Raw genomic sequence first — 19,397 nt, 5'->3', positions numbered from 1 at the left:
GAGGCTCGAGCGGCTGCTCGACGGACGGCATCTCTCAATTCCTCTTCCCCACTCCCTCTCACGCGCAAATCTGCCTCCGGCAGCTGCCATTGCTGCTTGTCAGCCGGCATCGCTCATGGTGCTCGCGTATGGACATGGTTTGGTGGCGCGAAATGGGCAGAGAAGGCAGAAGCCTGGCGAGGAGCGGTCGAACGGAAGGGAAGAAGGTATTGGGAGGCGAGCGGTTGGTCGGAAATTTCTCACCGCACATTGGGAGATATAGAGTGCACACAAAATTTTGGTTTTGAAACTTCATATTTGAAGTTTCAAAAAGGTGTTTTAGAGTGCACCCAATTTTTTTACTATTGAGGATGATATTGGTTTTCTGCTAAAGTGGATTTTTTTTACCTGTTTATGTGCTTATTAGTGTCTGCTATAGTTGCCCTCGTTAGGGGTGACATAAAAAGGAACCATTTGAACACAACAAGAGAGGAGATGCTAAGTGCATCCTTTCTCATCTTGTAAGCATGCCTTGCAAATATAATTTCTGGGAAAACATAGGCATCTCGTACAAAATTCATATTCCGATGAATCAGTACACCTATTCTCTTCTCTCGAACTTTTTTTCCCGGGGACTCTTCTCTCGAACTTGTGCTCAAAGAGGGCCCTTGGGAGGAAGGAGGGGATGCGGACAATGTGTGGATGAAGATGGCGACTTGCATTCGTAAGGTGGCCTCGGAGGAGTTTGGAGTGTCCAGGGGAAGGAGAAGCGAAGATGGGGGATACCTGGTGGTGGAATGATGATGTGCAGAAGGCGATTAAAGAGAAGAAAGATTGCTTCAGACGCCTATACCTGGATAGGGTGCAGACTACATAGAGAAGTACAAGATGGCGAAGAAGGCCGCAAAGTGAGCTGTCAGTGAAGCAAGGGGTCGGGCATATGAGGACCTCTACCAACGGTTAGGCACGAAGGAAGGCGAAAGGGACATTTATAAGATGGCCACGATCCAGAGAGGAAGACGAGGGATATTGGCCAAGTCAAATGCATCAAGGACGGAGCAGACCAACTCTTGGTGAAGGACGAGGAGATTAAGCATAGATGGCGGGAGTACTTCGACAAGTTGTTCAATGGGGAGAATGAGAGTTCTACCATTGAACTGGACGACTCCTTTGATGAGACCAGGATGCGTTTTGTGCGGCGAATCCAGGGGTATGAGGTCAAGGAAGCTTTAAAAATGATGAAAGGAGGCAAGGCGATGGGCCCTGATTGTATCCCCATTGAGGTGTGGAAAAGCCTTGGGGACATAGCGATAGTATGGCTAACCAAGCTTTTCAACCTCATTTTTCGGGCAAACAAGATGCCAGAAGAATGGAGACGGAGTATATTAGTACCAATCTTCAAGAACAAGGGGGATATTTAGAGTTGTACTAATTACCGTGGAATTAAGCTGATGAGCCATACAATGAAGCTATGGGAGAGAGTCATTGAGCACCGCTTAAGAAGAATGACAAGCGTGACCAAAAATCAGTTTGGTTTCATGCCTGGGAGGTCAACCATGGAAGCCATTTTCTTGGTACGACAACTTATGGGGAGATACAGGGAGCAAAAGAAGGACTTGCATATGGTGTTCATTGACTTGGAGAAGGCCTATGATAAGATACCGCAGAATGTCATGTGGTGGGCCTTGGAGAAACAGAAAGTCCCAGCAAAGTACATTACCCTCATCAAGGACATGTACGATAATGTTGTGACAAGTGTTCGAACAAGTGATGTCGACAGTAATGACTTCCTGATTAAGATAGGACTGCATCAGGGTCAGCTTTGAGCCCTTATCTTTTTGCCTTAGTGGTGGATGAGGTCACAAGGGATATACAAGGAGATATCCCATGGTGTATGCTCTTTGCGGATGATGTGGTGCTAGTTGACGATAGTCGGACGGGGGTAAATAGGAAGTTAGAGTTATGGAGACAAACCTTGGAATCGAAAGGGTTTAGGCTTAGTAGAAGTAAAACCGAGTACATGATGTGCGGTTTCAATACTACTAGGTGTGAGGAGGAGGAGGTTAGCCTTGATGGGCAGGTGGTACCTCAGAAGGACACCTTTCGATATTTGGGGTCAATGCTGCAGGAGGATGGGGGTATTGATGAAGATGTGAACCATCGAATCAAAGCCGGATGGATGAAGTGGCGCCAAGCTTCGGGCATTCTCTGTGACAAGAGAGTGCCACAAAAGCTAAAAGGCAAGTTCTACAGGACGGCGGTTCGACCTGCAATATTGTATGGCGCTGAGTGTTGGCCGACTAAAAGGCGACATGTTCAACATCAGGTATGGCGGAGATGCGTATATTGAGATGGATGTGTGGCCACACGAGGAAGGATCAAGTCCGGAATGATGATATACGAGATAGAGTTGGGGTAGCACCAATTGAAGAGAAGCTTGTCCAACATCGTCTGAGATGGTTTGGGCATATTCAGCGCAGGCCTCCAGAAGCTCCAGTGCATAGCGGACGGCTAAAGCGTGCGGAGAATGTCAAGAGAGGGCGGGGTAGACCGAATTTGACATGGGAGGAGTCCGTTAAGAGAGACCTGAAGGATTGGAGTATCACCAAAGAACTAGCTATGGACAGGGGTGCGTGGAAGCTTGCTATCCATGTGCCAGAGCCATGAGTTGGTCGCGAGATCTTATGGGTTCCACCTCTAGCCTACCCAACTTGTTTCGGACTAACTTATAACTCCAAACTGTTTTTGTATTTCATTAGCATCTTGATTTGCTAGACAACATTGTCGATATTATAGCAACAAATGTAACTGGAATCTCATTTCCTATTTGTATTATTTTCCATCTCTTTCTTCATAAACCAACCTCAACCTCATATAGAAGTTTTATTTTAGAAATACCAAATTGGCTATGGCTGTTGCTTGCCAGATTGCATACAAGCCTCCCAAAAGGGGAATTTCCAAAAATATTTATTTTGTATGACACATGTTGGAACCACACGTTTGTGTTTTTATGAACCGAACATTGAATACAAAAAAACAGACAATCTAGAATGAACAGAACATTTCACTGCAGTGAACAAAACATTTTTCAACATGTGATTGCAACACACCAAATATTTGACTATGTTAAATAAAAAAAATTGTGACCGCAGAACAAAAAGATGGCCAAATTCAGCAACAGAAATTCGTGACTATAGTGAACCAAAATTTCTGATTACGGAACAAAAGATATAGCCATACTTCACCTTTTTATGAAAAAAAATCATATGCATCAAAGTAATGCTAAAGAACAGAAAAAATACCGGAAAATATTGATGACATTTTTCTTTTGAGGTAGAGATTTTGATGACATAGTAAAATCATTACATAGTGTAATGCTGACATCATTAAGGACTTGCTGTCATATCGCACTCCTGGAGTGTATGACATCCCGGCATAGGAGCATATTGGCAAACATCTTGCGAGCACACAGGATATCAATGCTAAACAGTGGACCTTCCATCTAATCGACTCACTGTCGGAGGAAGAGTTTGTGAAAATAGTAGTCATGATGTGGGATTGGTTCAGCGATCCACGAAAGAGGCATATCAAAGTCCAATGTCAACTTACGGATTGGTTCAGCGATTTCTATAAGAACAATCAACTACATCACAGAAGAGGGGCAACGAATTGGTACCTGCTGCTCGTGCGAGTCGGACGAAGTGGATCCCGCCCCCTATGGCTGTGTGAAGGTCAATGCCGATGCTGCTCCTGCGAAGAAGCAGGCTCGAGGGGCGGTAGCGGCGGACGTCAGCTTCTTGGGAGCGTCCCGCGTAATCGACGCTGGCTTCACCGATAACGATGGAGGCAATTGCTTGCCGGAAGGCACTAGCTCTTGCCGAAGATTTGGGGGAAAGAAGGCTTCGGGTGGCTGCTGATTGCTGGAGGTGACGATAAGCTCGTACTTTGGCTAGAAGTGGTACGTGGAGCCCCATGACGTCGACTGTCTAGCCATTTTTTCACTCGACCCAGCGGGCTGCGCCGGGTCACCGTCATTGGGCGGCGTCAGGCGCGCCCGTGAGCGAGCCCCAGCTGGCGCGAGTCACCTAGTCGTGTTCCATGGGTGAACCGCGGGCGTGGCCGGTCACCGTCATGGGTGGTTTCGGTTGCGCCCTCTCGCGCACTGCGCCGTGCGAGTCGTGTTCGCCTGTCGGCGTCCTCGTCAGCTGGGCCTGGTCGGTTTGTCAGCGCTGCTGGCCGGTCAACACGAAGCTTGCCCGTGGGGATTTCTGTTCGGCCGGCTGTTCGGGCCTATTTGGCTTTGCAGGCGTCGGTTATTTCTTTGGTCTGTTGCATCTAGATGTGAGATACTATCTCACATCTAGGTGTGACGTCACCTACGAAAACAAAGACAAAACACTCCTGATTCCGATCCCCGCGCGTGACTTGTTTGTTTTGTTCTCGGTCTGCATTGTTTTGTTTGTCCCACCCAACTCACCCAGTCCAGCTACCTGTCTGCTGGGCCTTGTTTGTGGCCTTTGTTTGTTCTGGGCCTTGTTTGTTGCTTTTTTTTCTGCCAACACAGCCAGCCCAACTACCCCGCCTCCTACTTTTTTGCCTATTTGTTTGTTCTGAGCCTTGTTTGTTGCTGTAGAAAAAGGTTGCTAGCTTGGAGAAGAAGCTAAACCCAGACAGCGTTTATGCAGCTTCGTGCCTGCTTTACAGCTGGCCAACGCACCCCACCCTCCTCTTCCCTTCGTCCTCCACCCCGCAGATCACTAGCTAATCCATCCCATCTATTCCCCCCACCCCTCCTCCCCTTCCCCCACAGCCGCCATGGATGAACAAGACTGAAGAAAGTAGGAGAAAAAGCAGAGGAAAAAGGCAAAAATTCCAGAAGTAATCATGACGGGCATGGAAGACAAGCAGGTGTTGTTGTATATCCTTGTAGCCTCTCTCTTTTCCATCTGTTGATTGGAGAAACAAAACAGAGGCTGGTCTGTAGTAAAAACACCATATCATGAGTTGGCTGTAAAAAAAAATTGAAAATATGTTGTGTTGTTCTCTGAATCAAGAAACATGGGTGAAAAAAAAAAGAGCAGAGCATGTGTATGACATTCAGTCAAAATTTGGTGTGTGCCAAATGTGTGTTTGTAGTGTGCCAAATCAATAAACAAGGATTTCTGTGAATCAAGAAACAAGTTCAAGTCAGTGTGTTTGTAGTGTGAGAATGTTTGATGTAGGGAGGAAGTTGATTTGAAGAAAGAATGCATGCTGGCAAAATTTGGTCTGTGTGCCAATTAACAAGTACCAACTCTGCTAGAATCCCACTGTTGTAGTTTTCATGTTGATAGAAAAAATAGAGAAGAAAATCAAAAGTATATTGTGGTTTCAACTTTTAGTGTTGATCATACAGAAAACTCATGACACCTACACACTTTCAGTCTATGCATGCAAAAAATCATAAAGCATCAGGTTTTTGAATCATCTATTGGAGCGGAAAAAAACATTGAATTTTTGCAGCAAATGAATTGTCCTATGCAGGGGACTACATTGGAACTCAGGTACGATTGTGCTTCTAAAAAAATCTGATTCAAGACAGAAAGCAAAAAATGAAGTTTAAAGCTTACTTGTATGTTTTGATTGCAGCCAGTGCGCTCCCATTACCCGTGGTTTGGCCCAAGGATTTCTCAAATGCAAGGCGACAGGGTTAATTTCCTACAGATGATCCCGCCTTACTCATTGGCCTATCCGGGCCATCAGTTTGGAACATCGACACATCCTCTTGTTGTTGTGAGTAACAATTCCGTTCCGGTGACTGGACAACATGCTACCCCAGTTAAACATAAAGAAAATGTGAGTATCTTGTGAGTATCCAAATTGATATAAAAACTGTATGTGCATGAAAAATTTAACAGGGCAAAACAAATAATATGCAGGCATTAGTGTTGAGTCCAGGCTTTGGCATGAACATGTCATACACACAAATGTTGCTTGCAGCTGAATCGGAGGTTTGAACTGCTCTGTTGTTCATAAAAAAAGAGTATGATAGTTGGTTTGAGGATATTTGGCTTGAACTTTGCTTTTTATTTTGCAGGATCCTCTATTTGGTTCACCACACACAGAGTACTATCCTGTTGGGGCTGAGGTACGATCGCAAACTGAATTTTATAAAAAACATGAAAAACATGCAGAGACACATATATGTTGAATAAGAGGGAGAAGTCTTATACATGTTTTTTCTCAACAAAAAATGCAGAACAAGACATTTATGGTAACTGGACGGAACACAAGGTTGAGCGAGCTAGCTGACATGGACAATCCAGAATCAAGCAACTACATTGAACAAGATGATCCTAGCAATTGGATTAACAACCAGAGAGATTTCCAGGAGGCTGATTTAGCATTGCAAACTGTCACATGGGATGATGGCGTCCCAGCTCCTGGTGCAGAGCTTTTGCAGGCTCTAGGCATTTGTCTTGGAGACAATCAAAATGAAGACGATGCATGCAGTGAACATTCAGACACCGATCCAGGTGCATTTAACAGAGAGCTAGTTGTTGCTGAAGAAGATGCTAATCAGGTAGTTGCTGGACATGGTGATGAACATGGTGATAACGAATCTGTGGACGATGACGTTAACCAATTCTCACCAGATGACATTGACAATTTCCTCGAGAATGATTCGGTTCTCGCTGCTCAAACTTGTAGCCAAGAGGTTCGCAGCCGCCATGTCCCGCAGATGGGTATGGACTTCGAAACATCGAAAGCAGCACAAGCATTCTACAAGAGCTATTCTTGCTTGTGTGGATTTGCTGTGCGAAAAGCATCAAACTACTGTGGCCAAACTAGCACAGGGGGTGGCGAGTCCCGATGTATTTTCAGATGCAACAGGTCAGGGGAGGTGCTTGATGAGGAACAAAAGGAGGCTAAGAGGAAACAAAGGAAGGAGAGGTGGCAAGAGCGAACTGGAAAGCTAGCACCAGAGACAAGGAAGAGGAAAAGGAATGTCATTGATGTCACAGGGTGTCAAGCTAAACTGGTAGTCAGCAAAAAATGGCAGATGGTTTATCACAGATATCAACCTCGAGCACAACCACGAGTTGAGTCCACCGGATGAATCAAAGTTTTTGAGATCGCATAAGCAAATGACGGATGAAGAAAAGTTGTTAGTGAGAACATTGAACTTAGCAAAACTGCCAACAAGAAAAATAATGGACATACTATCGTTTTTAAGGCATGGCCCGCTTCCATACACGAAGAAATATGTGACGAATGTGAGGGCATCGATCAGGAAAGAGAATGATGGCTACGATATGATGCAGCTGCCGGACTACTTCAGGAACAAGCAAGCAGAAGATCCAAGATACTACTACAAGTTTAAGGTTCATCCGCAAAAACCAAGCAAAGTGTTGTGCATTTTCTGGGCTGATGGCTACTCAAGGAAAATGTATGATCTGTATGGAGACAGCCTAAGTTTCGACACAACCTACAAAACTAACAAATACAATCTGCCATTTGCCCCATTTGTTGGTGTGTCCGGGCATGGACAGAACTGCTTGTTTGCATGTGCTATCATTCAGGATGAGACGATCAACACGTTCATTTGGCTCTTTCAGACATTCCTAGAGTGTATGGGCAGGAAGCAGCCAAGGACCGTTATCACGGACCAAGACACGTCCATGAAGGAGGCTGTCCCTGAGGTGTTCAACCTCTCCAAGCACAGAAACTGTCTGTTTCATGTGAAGAAAAAAGCTGAAGAGAAATGCTGCAGGACTTTTGTCACAAAAGGTGATCTCCATGCTGATTTCACAGACATTGTGCACAACTCCCTCACAGTTGCAGAGTTTGAAAAGTTGTGGCAAGAGATGGTGCAGAAGTATGACATTGGTGTTGTTAACTATTTCAAGATTATGTGGAAAGAGAGGAGAAGGTGGACACCTGTCTACTTCAAGACAGATTTTCTCCCACTCTTACACTCAACATCAAGGAGCGAAGGCATGAATGCCATATTCAAGGACAATGTAGCGTCGACCGACAATGTGATTAGTTTCATGACAGAATATGAGAAGATATCTGAACGCATACAAGACATGGAGAGGGAGCAAGACTCGTTGACAAGGACAACGAAACCAACATTCTGGGTGCACAATGAGCTTGAGATTAAGGCATCACGAATGTACAACCGGCAGATTTTTTACCGATTTCAGAAACAAATGAAGTTTGCTGCCCAACTGCATGTGGATGTTGTTGAAAATGGATTAAGGTTTGAGGTTTACAAGTCGAGCATGCTTGCGGAAAAAGATTTCAGGACACGACGTTACCTTGTACTAGCAAACCTGAAGCAAGAAAAATTTGCTTGCATCTGTGGGAAGTTTCAAAAGGATGGCATTGTGTGTGCACACATACTGTGTGTGCTTGTCAACCTGAACATGGCCGTCCTACCAGACAAGTATTATATTCAGAGATGGAAACCACAAGACAGAAAATATGTAAGAGACAAGCAGTTCAATGTTCCCATGGAACTGACTGAGGCAAGCAGACATTTGAGATATTCACAGCTATCAACAATTCTCAATGAGATGGCTTCCGATGGGGCAAGAACGAATCAAAAGTACTTGTATGTTGTGAACGAAAGTGAGAGAATATTTGCTGGGCTTGATGAGATGACCAAGGCAGATGAGTTGAGGGAGCTTCAGGCAAGAGGAGTTGCTGTGGAAAAAGAACCTCCAATACAAATGCAAGTACCCCACCCTGATGGCTATGACAACCTACAAGACCCAGATGTTGTTGTATCTAAAGGTCGACCAAAAAGTCGTTATCTAACAGCTAGAGAGAAGTTCCTCACAAAAAAAAAAGTAAATGCAGCCACTGCAGGAGCCAAGACCATAATATTGCTACTTGTCACAATCTGCATATTGATAAGTCTGAGTTTGAGAAGAAGAAACCAGCAACTAAAAAACCTACAGGTATTTATTTGTTTCCTATCATTTGCTTTTTTGTCATTAAAAATAAATAAGTCCATATTTGAAGAAGATCAAACTAGTAACTAACCAAAAAGAAAAAAACAGGTCCTTCTGATTCATCAACTAGCAAACAGAATGGAGCTAAGCGTCAACGAAGGAAGGCACCTGCCACACAGGTTGAAGGAGTGCTGTAGTTCAGGCAGAAGATTTTTGAAGAAAGTGAATCGAAAAGAAGACAAGTAACACCTAGGCAGTGCGGGAAACCTTGAAAAAAATAAACATGTACCCAAAGCGGGAGAAAAATACTTCATTGTAAGAAATACGAGAGAAAAAATAAAACTTTGGTTGGTAATGTTTGTACCTGGATATAATACTTTGCACATATTATTTCTTCTATATTGCTTGAGGTGTTTCGTAATTTCATTTGCATTGCACTTTCTTCGCCCACCCCCCTCTCCTGTAGACATGTTTGAAAAAATCCGCTGTCTAGTGTATAAGGAGAAGAGACATAGCAGAAAAGAAAAAGGAAAGGTTAGAAATTTCTTGAATGATAAATGGCAAAAAAAAAAATCATTGTTGATTGAAATCCAGTGAGCAGAAAAATTAAAAATGAGGTTTTACCTGCATTTGCTTCTCCTTTTCTTTTTGTCTTTGCGAAGTAGTTTCACCAAAAAAAATGATGCAATATATTCTTTAAAAATAGAAAAAGGAAAGAAGGTTCGAATAAGAAAAGCATTGGCACAGAAGACAAAACAAATACTTTCCATTACCCTTCACTGTAAAAATGTTTTTCATCCGAACAAAAAATTCTTTGCATTACTTTGGTATATCCGTTGATTTTCCCAAGATACTCATCGAGCGAACACAAAAAACATGTACAAAAAAAGAGAAAGACATCTAAAAAATCTAGAGTATTTATTTAGTTCTTCATTCTTTTTGCCCCTCCCCCCTTGTAGATCAATGCTGTCCTCAACTCCCTGAGAGAAAGTTTGTATGTTAGTTTATTGTCTTTCCTCTATATGTGAAGAAACGGGAATAAATTTGTTGCTGTAAAATACCAGTTTATTGACGAAAGTACTTGACAAGTCTTTTGGCATCATCATCAGTGTTATGATTGCTGAAGAGGATATCAACAGCAAGTCTGACCCTTGCATCTGCCACGTCCTTCATCCTGAATTGGGGCTGGAGAGGATTCCGCGAAGCAAAAGTTTGCATCCACTTGAGCACAAAAATCCCGCAAGCATCTCTGTGTTTTATGCAGAAAAGAAATGATTAAAAACAACATGAACATACATTGATCACAGAAAAGAAAATGAAAAACAAGCATCTTTGGATGTGTTTTTGTGTTTCCCACAAAAAAAAGAGTGGAAATGTACCTTCCAATTTGCTTAGGCATGTTTGGGTATTCTATACCAAAGTTTCTGAACCCCATTCTCCCGAGTCTCGACTCTTCCCATGTTTTGATAAAATTGTTTATCTATGAAAAGTTGAAGAATGGAACACGTAAATGGCTAATTTGTTGCAGTACCAAAATCAAGAGAAAGGACAACTAAAAAATATAACAGTCTCAAAAAACATTGCTCTTACCATCAAATCTTTTACCTCCATGTGAAAGGGTGACTCGCCATAATAAACTGAATCTAGGAAAATGAATTTTCTTGCAACAATATCAACAATAAACAATATCCAGTGCTCGTGATGTACTGATGGAAAAAAACAGCTGCAAAATTTGGGAACAGATTGTGAGGGTATGAAAAAAAGAAAAACAGAAATAGAAAGACAAACTTGTAAGCTGTCGGGTTAATATCAATTTTGCACCATACACGTTCACTTTCATGTAGAGGCAATGTTGTTCCTGCTCCACTAAAACTTATAAGTGCTCTCCTTCTCATTAATATCCTTCCTTCTTCAGTAGTCCATGCTTGAAGAAAATAATCCTATTTTGAGGCAAAAAAACAATTAAAAATGTCAAACTTCCACATAAAAAAGTGCGTTAATTGTTGTACAAACAAAATTAATAACTTCAGAAAGATGTTTTGAGTTGAAAAAACGTTTTAGTTGACCTGAAATTGTACTTACATCGATAGTAGTGAAGAAGTAGTGCTTCTTTGATTGCCTTGGATGGTTATCACGAAAGAGCAACCGGCAGAAAACATTGAAAACATAAGCTTCCACATGTCCGTTGGTGTCGAATGAATTGCTGAGTTGTCCAAGGGATAGACTGGTTTTATCGACCAACACTGCCCTTCTATCAGGTTCAATTTTGCTTAGTGCCACAATGTTGCTGTGTAGCTGCTTCTCAAGTGGCGTGAGAGGGCCTCTCAGATCGTTATCGAAAGGTGAGCATTGATACTTGCTTGGGCGTACAAGCCTTTTGGGAGGCAGATTTTCCTTGCCACTTGAGTAACTGCCTAATGTAAGGTTGCTGTTTTACAGATTGTCTGCTGTGTTTACCATGTTAGAGCATGAACCATTGAATACTCTCTCCCCCAGAATTTGAACGTCCGGAGATAACTACAAAACATACAAAAAATAGCAGAACATTAATGATTAGCTTGTGTTGTATTAATAAAACATAAAAGAAAGTTATTGGTACACAGAAAAGACGGAAACACAGATTTACTTGCAACTCATCGATGACAGGGATTGGTTGATCTTTGGTCCCATCTTGGTCATCTTCTTCGATGACCTCGTCTGTAAAAAGCCTCTTGCCAATAAATGGTGTTGTCAAGTAACTCTGCAAATTTGGACAAAATGTTGAAAGGGATGTGTTCAGTAACTAACCAAAAAAGAGCACCACAAACAGAAAAAAAACATTTAAAATACCCCCAAAAATAAACATCACAGAAGCAAATATAGTAACGTAAAAAAAAGAAAAAGGTTGAAGGCAATTGGATTTATACCTTCTTGTTCTTTTGTGATGAGCTTACATCATTCTCATAGTTCCGTGTTCTCATTGGGTAATAACACGTTTTTGCATTGTCCCATGTCTTTGGTGTGTGTGCGGCAGGAGATGTCTGAAAAAAAAAGTGTGGCATTTTAAAATCAATCACAAAAAAGGGTGAGTGTGCTTTTGGGTATCTAAAAGGAATTTGCTTATAAACGAAAGGTAGCAACGACAAAAAGAAAGGGAAGAAAAGTCAGAAAAAAACATACCAAGTCAATAATGTCGTCTATTTCTTCGAACCCAGGAAGAAAGTTTCTGTACTTGCACATTTCTGTTGTCGCAGGCTCTTTCTGCGCACAATGTATGGATGAATCACCCTGTGCTGTTTGCTCATGCTAGAAAAGACAAGGAATAAAAACAGAAACAAAAAGAAAACACTTAGAGATGGCTTTTGCAGATGGTAAGAGGGTTTTTCATACACTAGTACATTTGATAAAAAGAGATAGCACCTGTGAGCTAAATCCTTTGATTATGTCCTTACTTGTATTCGATTTATATTTTTTTCTTAGCTTCCTGAAATGAATAAAAAATTGAGTGGGTGAATTTTGTAGCAAAAAAGGTGAAGTCAAAAAAAATGCGTGTGGACAATAATTACCTCTATTTGGACTTCATATGCATTCGAGTCCATGTCTAGATCGCGCCACAGTTCTGGCTCTGTTATTTCGTTCCCACAATCATCATGGTCAACAAAAATTCTGCAGCTAGGTGCCATATCATCAAAAAAGAAATACTTTTGTCTTGCAATGTCCAATGGATGCATAGTGTGTTGGAAATCTTCCACATGTTTATGCTTGTCATCTATACCGCCTTCACATATGAAAAAAGAAAAAAAAGAAAAAAGTTAAAACAACTGACAAAAATCGGTTGTTACCGGTAACATGAAGAAAAATGATTGACATGTGTACTGAATGAAAAAGAGAAGAGTTGTTGGAAGTACTATTTGATAGTGGTATGTTGATATCAATATCAAGTCCTGCATGTTTCCCCTGCTCCCTGACTTCATTGAAACGAAAATCATCTGGCACAAAAAGAAAAAGAGGCATGAACAATAAAAATTAAAAAGAAACTGCAAATCTTCAGTAAAAGAAAATGTCTATAGGAGTAAGCTCATTTTGGAGACATGGGTCTGAATGTTTTTTGTTGGAAAAAACCTTGGTTATTGTTGTCTTGTGGGAAGGCAGTGGTATCTAATTCCACACACTCAATTGCTGCTGCTTTGTTTGCTTGATACATTGTCTTGCTTTCGGTGCAATGCTGAGTTTTAAAAAAAGAAGAAGAAAAAGGTTGAGTTACATGTAAACAAAAAAAACACAGATCAAACAAACTATCAAAAAAATGATGGTGCTAAGAGAAGCTCAAAGAAATTCCTTGGAGGGTGTACCTCAGATTGATTACTGTTAACAGCGTTATGTTGGAAACCTGAGAAAGTTGGTGGTACATGTGTGCTGGCTTCATCCTTTGAATTCATATCTTGTTCTGTCGTTTCGAGTGCTCTTGCCAATCTAGCTGATAACAACATGTAGTTCAGGCTAGTGCTCTTTTCAGGTGCTTCTTTTTGAGTCGAACAATCACTAGCATTGCACTTGGGAAAATTGGTATCTGCATCAAGCATATTCATCTCTGGTTGTTGTGTTGCGACGTTGCTATTCTGCATGGTTTGTTCCTAACCCACAAACATGCCCAAAAAAGCATGGTTGTCAGAGATATTTGTAGAATTCTTGGTGCAATAGAATGCTTTAACATTTGTTGTTCATATATATCTACATTTTTTAACAATTCCACAATTCACTCCCTCGCAGGTTAGTTTGCAGGAAAAAGGTGCATGGTAAGGGACAATTTCTTTTAAAAGAAGATGTGACTATAAGGGGTTTTAAAAAAACAATAACCATTACAACTTCTTTTTGGAGCTCTTTCGTGTGACCATTGCCCGGTACTGACTGCATTTCAGCTTCCCCTCCTTCCACAGCTGCTTCAAGTCTGCTTCCCTGTGAAAATTATTGAGAGAAAAATTCAGAATATCGCAAAAAAAATGTGCTGAACATTGCACATGCAAAAAACATGGGTTTTGAAAAAAAAATTACAAAAAGGAGAAAAATACCTTTATTTTAACTTCCAATATATTGTCCTTAGTTGTTGAAGTTTCTGACTGCTGTGTACTAGTCTTCATTCTCTTCTTCCTGCCTCTTCCATCTGTCAACAATATAGGGGGGTTGTCATGTAAATTAAAAAACAAACAAAGAATTAGAAGAAAAAGAATGAAAAAAATGATTCAAAAACACACCACTGTTTATCTCAATCCCATTGGAATCAACTCTAATAGTACTTCCAGACCCATTATCTTCGTTAGTTGGCATATACAAATGGTCGGAGGACTCTAACTTCTCGGTATGTTGAGAGCCATCGAAAGAAGAAGAAACAATGTTCAAAGTGTCTAGCAGCACTAGTTTTGCTATCAGACATGTGGACAGGTTTTGATCTTTTACGCGCTCCTGGAAATTGAGGAATATATCTTCTTTGATCTGACAAGCAGAAAAAGATTCCACAAGAAAATCAAAAAATATAGAAAAAAAGAAAGGGAAACCAAAATAGCTAAAATTAGGTGTTGAAGTTGCTGTCTGCATCAAGTCTGATACATTTTACCTTCTCTGGAAAAGAGTTGCCTAAGACCCTATGTATAGCTTTTCTGATGTTAGAGTTCTTGGAGGTGCTTGCCCATGCACCATCAGTTTGTGCATAGCAAGTTTCTGCCTCATCTTTGATCTGCCAACAAAAAGTAAAAGAGTAAACAAACCAACATAAATAGGAGTAGATGTGAACAAACAGAAGGTACACATTAAAAGACAAGAGGGAAAATTAAAAACAGATTATGATATTTACTTGGAGAGCTCCATAGAGTCCATCTTTCCCGAGGAGCATATCACTGAAATGTTTAATGGTTTGTAGTGCTGGAGGGATTGTTATTGATCCAAAATTGTTGAAGTCTAGACACCGAACCTGCAAATAAACAACAAAATACAAATGAAAAACCTTCAGTATGTTTGATGAGAACACAGTGCTCCTAAAAAAATAAAAAATAAGTTAACAAAAAAGTTACATATAAACAAAAGAGAAAGGAGCATACTGCTAGCTGATATATGCAGCCTCCCAAAGTTGTTGTTATCCGTTTCTCCTTCAGCTTGTCTGATTGATATTTCTTGACATAAGAGATATTCCATGTATGGACGAAAGAGCACCAATAAAGATCTTTATACTTTGACACATCAACAAGGGCTCCCAAATATTTGGTGCTTGGCTTTGTGTTGGATGTGGGACACAGGAAGGTTGCTAGTGCGACAGTCAAGAAGCAGCGAAGATAAACGTCGTCAGGCAGCTCTTCCTTCATAAGCTTATTTCTGAAGAAACTTATTGATGGAAGATCTGTTAGCCCAAACAGTGATAGAAACTCCGCTTTCCCGGACTCCTCGTCGAGCACTCTGATCTTTGTTCTTCCTGCTGGTATACCAAGAACTAATGATACGGCTTCAGGGTTGAGAGGGACTGATTTGCCACCAAGTACAATTGCTTCCTCTTTTGTGGATATGTTGTCTGCGACCCATTGAGCAAAAGGCCTTGGAACATAACAATCTTCTAGCTCGAGCAAGTATCCAAAACCGCCGTTCCTCACAACCTCCATCCTATGATTGCTTTGGCACACAACATCAACAATCTTCGCGAAATATCCAATGCTAAACCTGCTGTATGCAGTTGCTCTTCCTTTGTTCATGTGCCCTTTGGCTTTTCCTTTCTCTGGCCTTGTCCTCTGAAAATGAAACAAATAGCAAGCATTAAAATGGCCGAGGAGCATTATTCTCTAGAAATAAGATATGTGGTTTTGGCTCAGAAATGTTAACAATGTGAAAACTATGAAAAGCACAAAGTTACCTTCTTCCTTTTCTCTTTCAAAGCACTCCTCTCCTGCTTCCTCTCTTGTCTTTTCTGTAACTGTAGAAATAAAGGAAAGTTTCTGTCAAAGAATTGAACTTATGAAAAACAACACAAGAAAACAAAAAACAGTAGCTTCTTCTAGTTCAAAACACATTACAAATGTTCTCAGGCCATCGATCAGCATGCCGTCTGATGCATCTGATTCTGTCATATCAACTATACTTTGCTCCTCTTGCTCATCCATGCTATCATCCCCTGAACCATCATTTTTACTGTTGTTGTTTGACTCCAAAGGCTCGGGAATTGTATCTTTGTTTAAAAGCTCCTGTTTTAAAAAAACACAAAAAAAGAACCTGAGTTAAAAAAAAGTTATGGTGTACATTGAGAAAAACTACAGTACTAATTAAACCAGAGCATTGACTATTTACAAAGCTGAGACTACTACTAGGAAAGGAAAAAAAGATCAAGTCATCCTCTCTAAGCATTTACTCATGAGTTGAAAAACTCTGAACATTGACTGATGGTCAACTCTCTGATAAAAAAACAGATTACTGAATATTACTGAAAATCATGTTTCAAACTATCTGAACATTGACTGATCCTCCTCGTTTGTTAGCTGGCTGAAATGATTCTGTAGAGTTACTGGTCTCTATATGCTGCACTGATGGTGCACTTATAGTTGGGCAGGCAAAAGCATTAGACATAAATAGCTTGAGGAAATAAAAAATAAAAAAACATGATCCTCTCTGAATACTAACTGGTGAGACGCACTCTCTGAATATAAAAATGCATGCTCTCTGAACAAAATAGAAAAACCGAAAAACACATGATGTATGCTCTGGAAAAAAAATTAGTTTATCGGGCAAGAACAATGATGTTAGACACAAAAAAGGACTAGGATTTGTTTGACGGGCAGATAACAGTTTGCTGGCTTGATTTACAGAGTCAACTCTGAAAACTTACAAAATCAATTTACAGTGACTTAAATTACAGAGTCAGCTCTGAAAAATTAAATACTCAACAAACTACATATCATCATTGTTCATCAACTAAACACCTCTGCCATCCCCACCCCCACCCCCACCCCCTAGCACAAAAAATGTTTCGGATAAGAAACAACAACCACAAGCTAGGCTGAAGTAATCACTTTAGGAAGCTAGCTTCGAAAACACACTATATGATTTGGTTGTTGCTCACTTCAAACAAAACAACAAACCCAAAAATCAACATATATGCGTACTGCCATTCGTTTGTTAGGTGTTGCAAACAACCCCCTGTTGGCTCAACGGGCTCTTTACTCTGAATAATATTGAATAATACTAATAAGAAGTATACTAAATAATACTAATAAGAAGTATAACAAACTATGTCAGAGGAGGCGTGCCCACTACTTCATGTCTGAAGTCTAAAAAAACAGAACAAATCTGTATTCAGTCAATAAAAATAACATCAAAACCAGCCATCTCTTCCACTCCATGTAAGTAAAACAGTATCCCATTCCGCAAATAACATGCTTACAGCCAAACCCAGGCATGTGATATGCCTCTGTCGACAACTGTTGGGATTTGACATACACAACACAAAAGATCAGTTAAAACAGAAAGGCAAACAGAAAGACACTCTTATATTTTCATGATGTTAGCACTTTACTTGGGCAGGCAAAAAATGGCATTAGACGTACTAGGTTAAGGAAACTGACAAAATACTGAAGATACACGCAATATTGATGTGTAGCGAGCTGAACAATGAAAAAAGACGACCCTCTCTAAAGATTGACTGGTTAGAAACACTCTCTGAACATTGGTACATGCTCTCTGAAGCTGATGCATGCTCTCTGAACAAAAATTACAAAAACTAAAAAATACTTGATGTATGGTCTCTGAAAACTTGCAAATCAACTCTACCGTGGACTTAATTACAGACTCAACTCTGAAAAAATTACATACTCAACAACATGCATAACAAACATCTTCACGCGCCCAAAAATCAAACATATATGCCTGCTACCATTCATTGTTGGGTGATGGAAAAACAAACCTACCATTCAGTAGCATCACCTAATAAAAACCTACCATGTTCAGTATAACATCGCGCCTACCATTCATTCAGTATTGCATCCTGCTGTAGGATCCTTCAAGTACCCAGCAGAACAGAGCATCACATACATACACAAACAACTAACAGCTACCACCCCTCACCTCCCTTACTTAGCCTTCAAGGACCCCACGAGCCAGGACAAAATTTCAGGAAAATCGAGTTGGATGGCCACAATTTTGACTAATTTTGACGGTGTGAAGCAACAAAATCAAGCAGGTTGGAGGGATGGAGGAGGAGGTGTGCTGCTCACTGGATTGGGTAGCTCCTCGGCTACGGGGAACTCCGGGACTGTGGGGACGACCCGCGGAGTTGGCTTGTTGGCGGCGCACAGGTCGTCGACGGTGGGGACGGTGCGCGACGGTCGCTTGTCGGTGGTGCAGAGGTCGTAGACGGTCGTCATGCCGCGACCCTCGCCTCCCGCGCGGTGCTCGTCCGCCATGTCTGTGGCGAGTGCCTCGCCCGTCGCGCGGAGGTGCACTACGGGGGGGTCGTCGGCGGCCAGCTCAGTCGCCATCGCCTTCGAGGTAGTCGCCCCCGTCTCCTCCTCCTCTGCTCCACCTCCACGATTTCAAACAGTGCCACGCGAAAAAATGCACAGAGTAAATGTGTCGGTGTGGATAATTATGAGAGATCCGTTGCTGCTTTGGTATATCTTCTAGAAATCCCCTGGAAAAACTTAAAAACTATTTCAATTACAAAAATGATGCTTCCCTCTCTAGTAGCAAAAAAAACTTCTTGTTTGTGGTTTGAACTAGCAAGTAGGCAGTGAGGAAAAACTTCAAAAATTTGCAAGACAAACATGACAAAATAAATTCGAACATTGAAAACAAACTAAAAAAACGTTGAGTTAAAAAAACAAGTTGTTGTTGAGCTTTTTGAGCTGTTACAAAAACTAAATGGTCAACCTGCATAAAAAGACCACCGTGGGTGCATGTGACACTCGACCATGACTTTTCCACCTACGTTAGGCTCGGCATGCTGACAAAAAAACACCGGCGTCTTCTTTGTACAACAGCCAACAAATTGCCCGCCATGCTAGTGTCGTTTATCTGTGCAAAAAAAGGGCATGGTGAACGACATCTTGGGCCCTGTCTGCCATCAAAGATAGCCTGATACCTACGAAGATCACCAGCAAAATATTGTCCACTACCAAACCGTGACATAAACTCCATGTTCAATAAGGGAATGGTCAACAAAAAGATGTTGGTGGGGTCAACAAGAACAGTAGCAAGACCAACACACAACAACAACAACAACAAACAAAAAAACATAAAAAACATCTCAAAAAGCTTGAGGCTTGACTATGAACTAGGGCAACTACAAAAAGTACACCTGCTCGAGTTGTGAAACACAAAAACATCTTGAGTTGCGACTCGGGGGGTGGAGTTGCAACTGGGACGAATACAAAACGTCTTTTGCGAGTCGGGGGGTGGAGTTGCAACTAGGGCGAATATAAAATGTCTTGAGTTGCGAGTCGGGGGTGGAGTGGCAACTACGATGAAACA

The 19,397-nt window shown here is 41.3% G+C and overlaps 2 protein-coding genes and 1 pseudogene across 10 annotated transcripts in view; 1 reads left to right on the top strand and 2 right to left on the bottom strand.

The window, feature by feature from the left end:
• LOC123180799 (peroxidase 42) overlaps window positions 1–4,514 on the bottom strand; it is a 22,539-nt gene extending 18,025 nt beyond the window's left edge. For both annotated transcript variants that reach the window (XM_044592941.1, XM_044592942.1), the window contains exon 1: window positions 3,656–4,514. The gene's annotated coding sequence lies outside the window, so the exon portion shown is untranslated. The remainder of the gene's footprint in view (window positions 1–3,655) is intronic.
• Window positions 4,515–4,631: 117 nt separating this feature from the next.
• LOC123180800 (uncharacterized) lies at window positions 4,632–9,299 on the top strand (annotated as a pseudogene).
• A 368-nt stretch (window positions 9,300–9,667) lies between these two features.
• On the bottom strand, window positions 9,668–18,509 carry LOC123180797 (uncharacterized). Of its 8 annotated transcripts, none has more exons than XM_044592934.1 (23): window positions 18,143–18,509; window positions 15,953–16,120; window positions 15,793–15,852; window positions 14,993–15,670; window positions 14,749–14,865; window positions 14,512–14,631; window positions 14,153–14,390; window positions 13,970–14,061; window positions 13,758–13,856; window positions 13,253–13,534; window positions 13,023–13,125; window positions 12,809–12,889; window positions 12,467–12,678; window positions 12,353–12,384; window positions 12,081–12,206; window positions 11,828–11,941; window positions 11,548–11,661; window positions 11,004–11,438; window positions 10,748–10,861; window positions 10,512–10,644; window positions 10,301–10,401; window positions 9,983–10,170; window positions 9,668–9,901 (listed from the first exon to the last, which is right to left on the bottom strand). In XM_044592934.1, the coding sequence occupies exons 1-14, from the start codon at window positions 18,404–18,406 to the stop codon at window positions 12,364–12,366; spliced, it is 2,535 nt and encodes an 844-aa protein (XP_044448869.1). In that variant the 5' UTR covers window positions 18,407–18,509; the 3' UTR covers window positions 9,668–9,901; window positions 9,983–10,170; window positions 10,301–10,401; window positions 10,512–10,644; window positions 10,748–10,861; window positions 11,004–11,438; window positions 11,548–11,661; window positions 11,828–11,941; window positions 12,081–12,206; window positions 12,353–12,363. The 8 variants fall into 8 exon arrangements, with proteins under 8 accessions (XP_044448869.1, XP_044448875.1, XP_044448868.1 ...); XM_044592940.1 differs by having other exon boundaries at window positions 12,321–12,384; window positions 13,767–13,856; window positions 18,143–18,508; XM_044592933.1 differs by having other exon boundaries at window positions 12,321–12,384; window positions 18,143–18,507.
• Window positions 18,510–19,397: the final 888 nt, after the last annotated feature.

This window comes from Triticum aestivum, chromosome 1D (genome assembly GCF_018294505.1).
Source record: "Triticum aestivum cultivar Chinese Spring chromosome 1D, IWGSC CS RefSeq v2.1, whole genome shotgun sequence".
NCBI classification, from domain to species: Eukaryota; Viridiplantae; Streptophyta; class Magnoliopsida; order Poales; family Poaceae; genus Triticum; species Triticum aestivum.
The sequence above is the reverse complement of the archived record's forward strand: the minus strand, read 5'-3'. Positions and strand labels throughout refer to the sequence as shown.

Excerpts from the sequence above, each read along its gene's own strand:
- LOC123180797 (XM_044592934.1), bottom strand. The coding sequence starts at position 18,406 with ATGGCGACTGAGCTGGCCGCCGACGACCCCCCCGTAGTGCACCTCCGC. Across the intron at positions 13,857-13,969 it reads TATTGGAAGTTAAAATAAAG|GGAAGCAGACTTGAAGCAGC; the intron begins GTATTTTTCTCC and ends TAATTTTCACAG. Across the intron at positions 12,679-12,808 it reads CAACATACCACTATCAAATA|GCGGTATAGATGACAAGCAT; the intron begins GTACTTCCAACA and ends TCATATGTGAAG.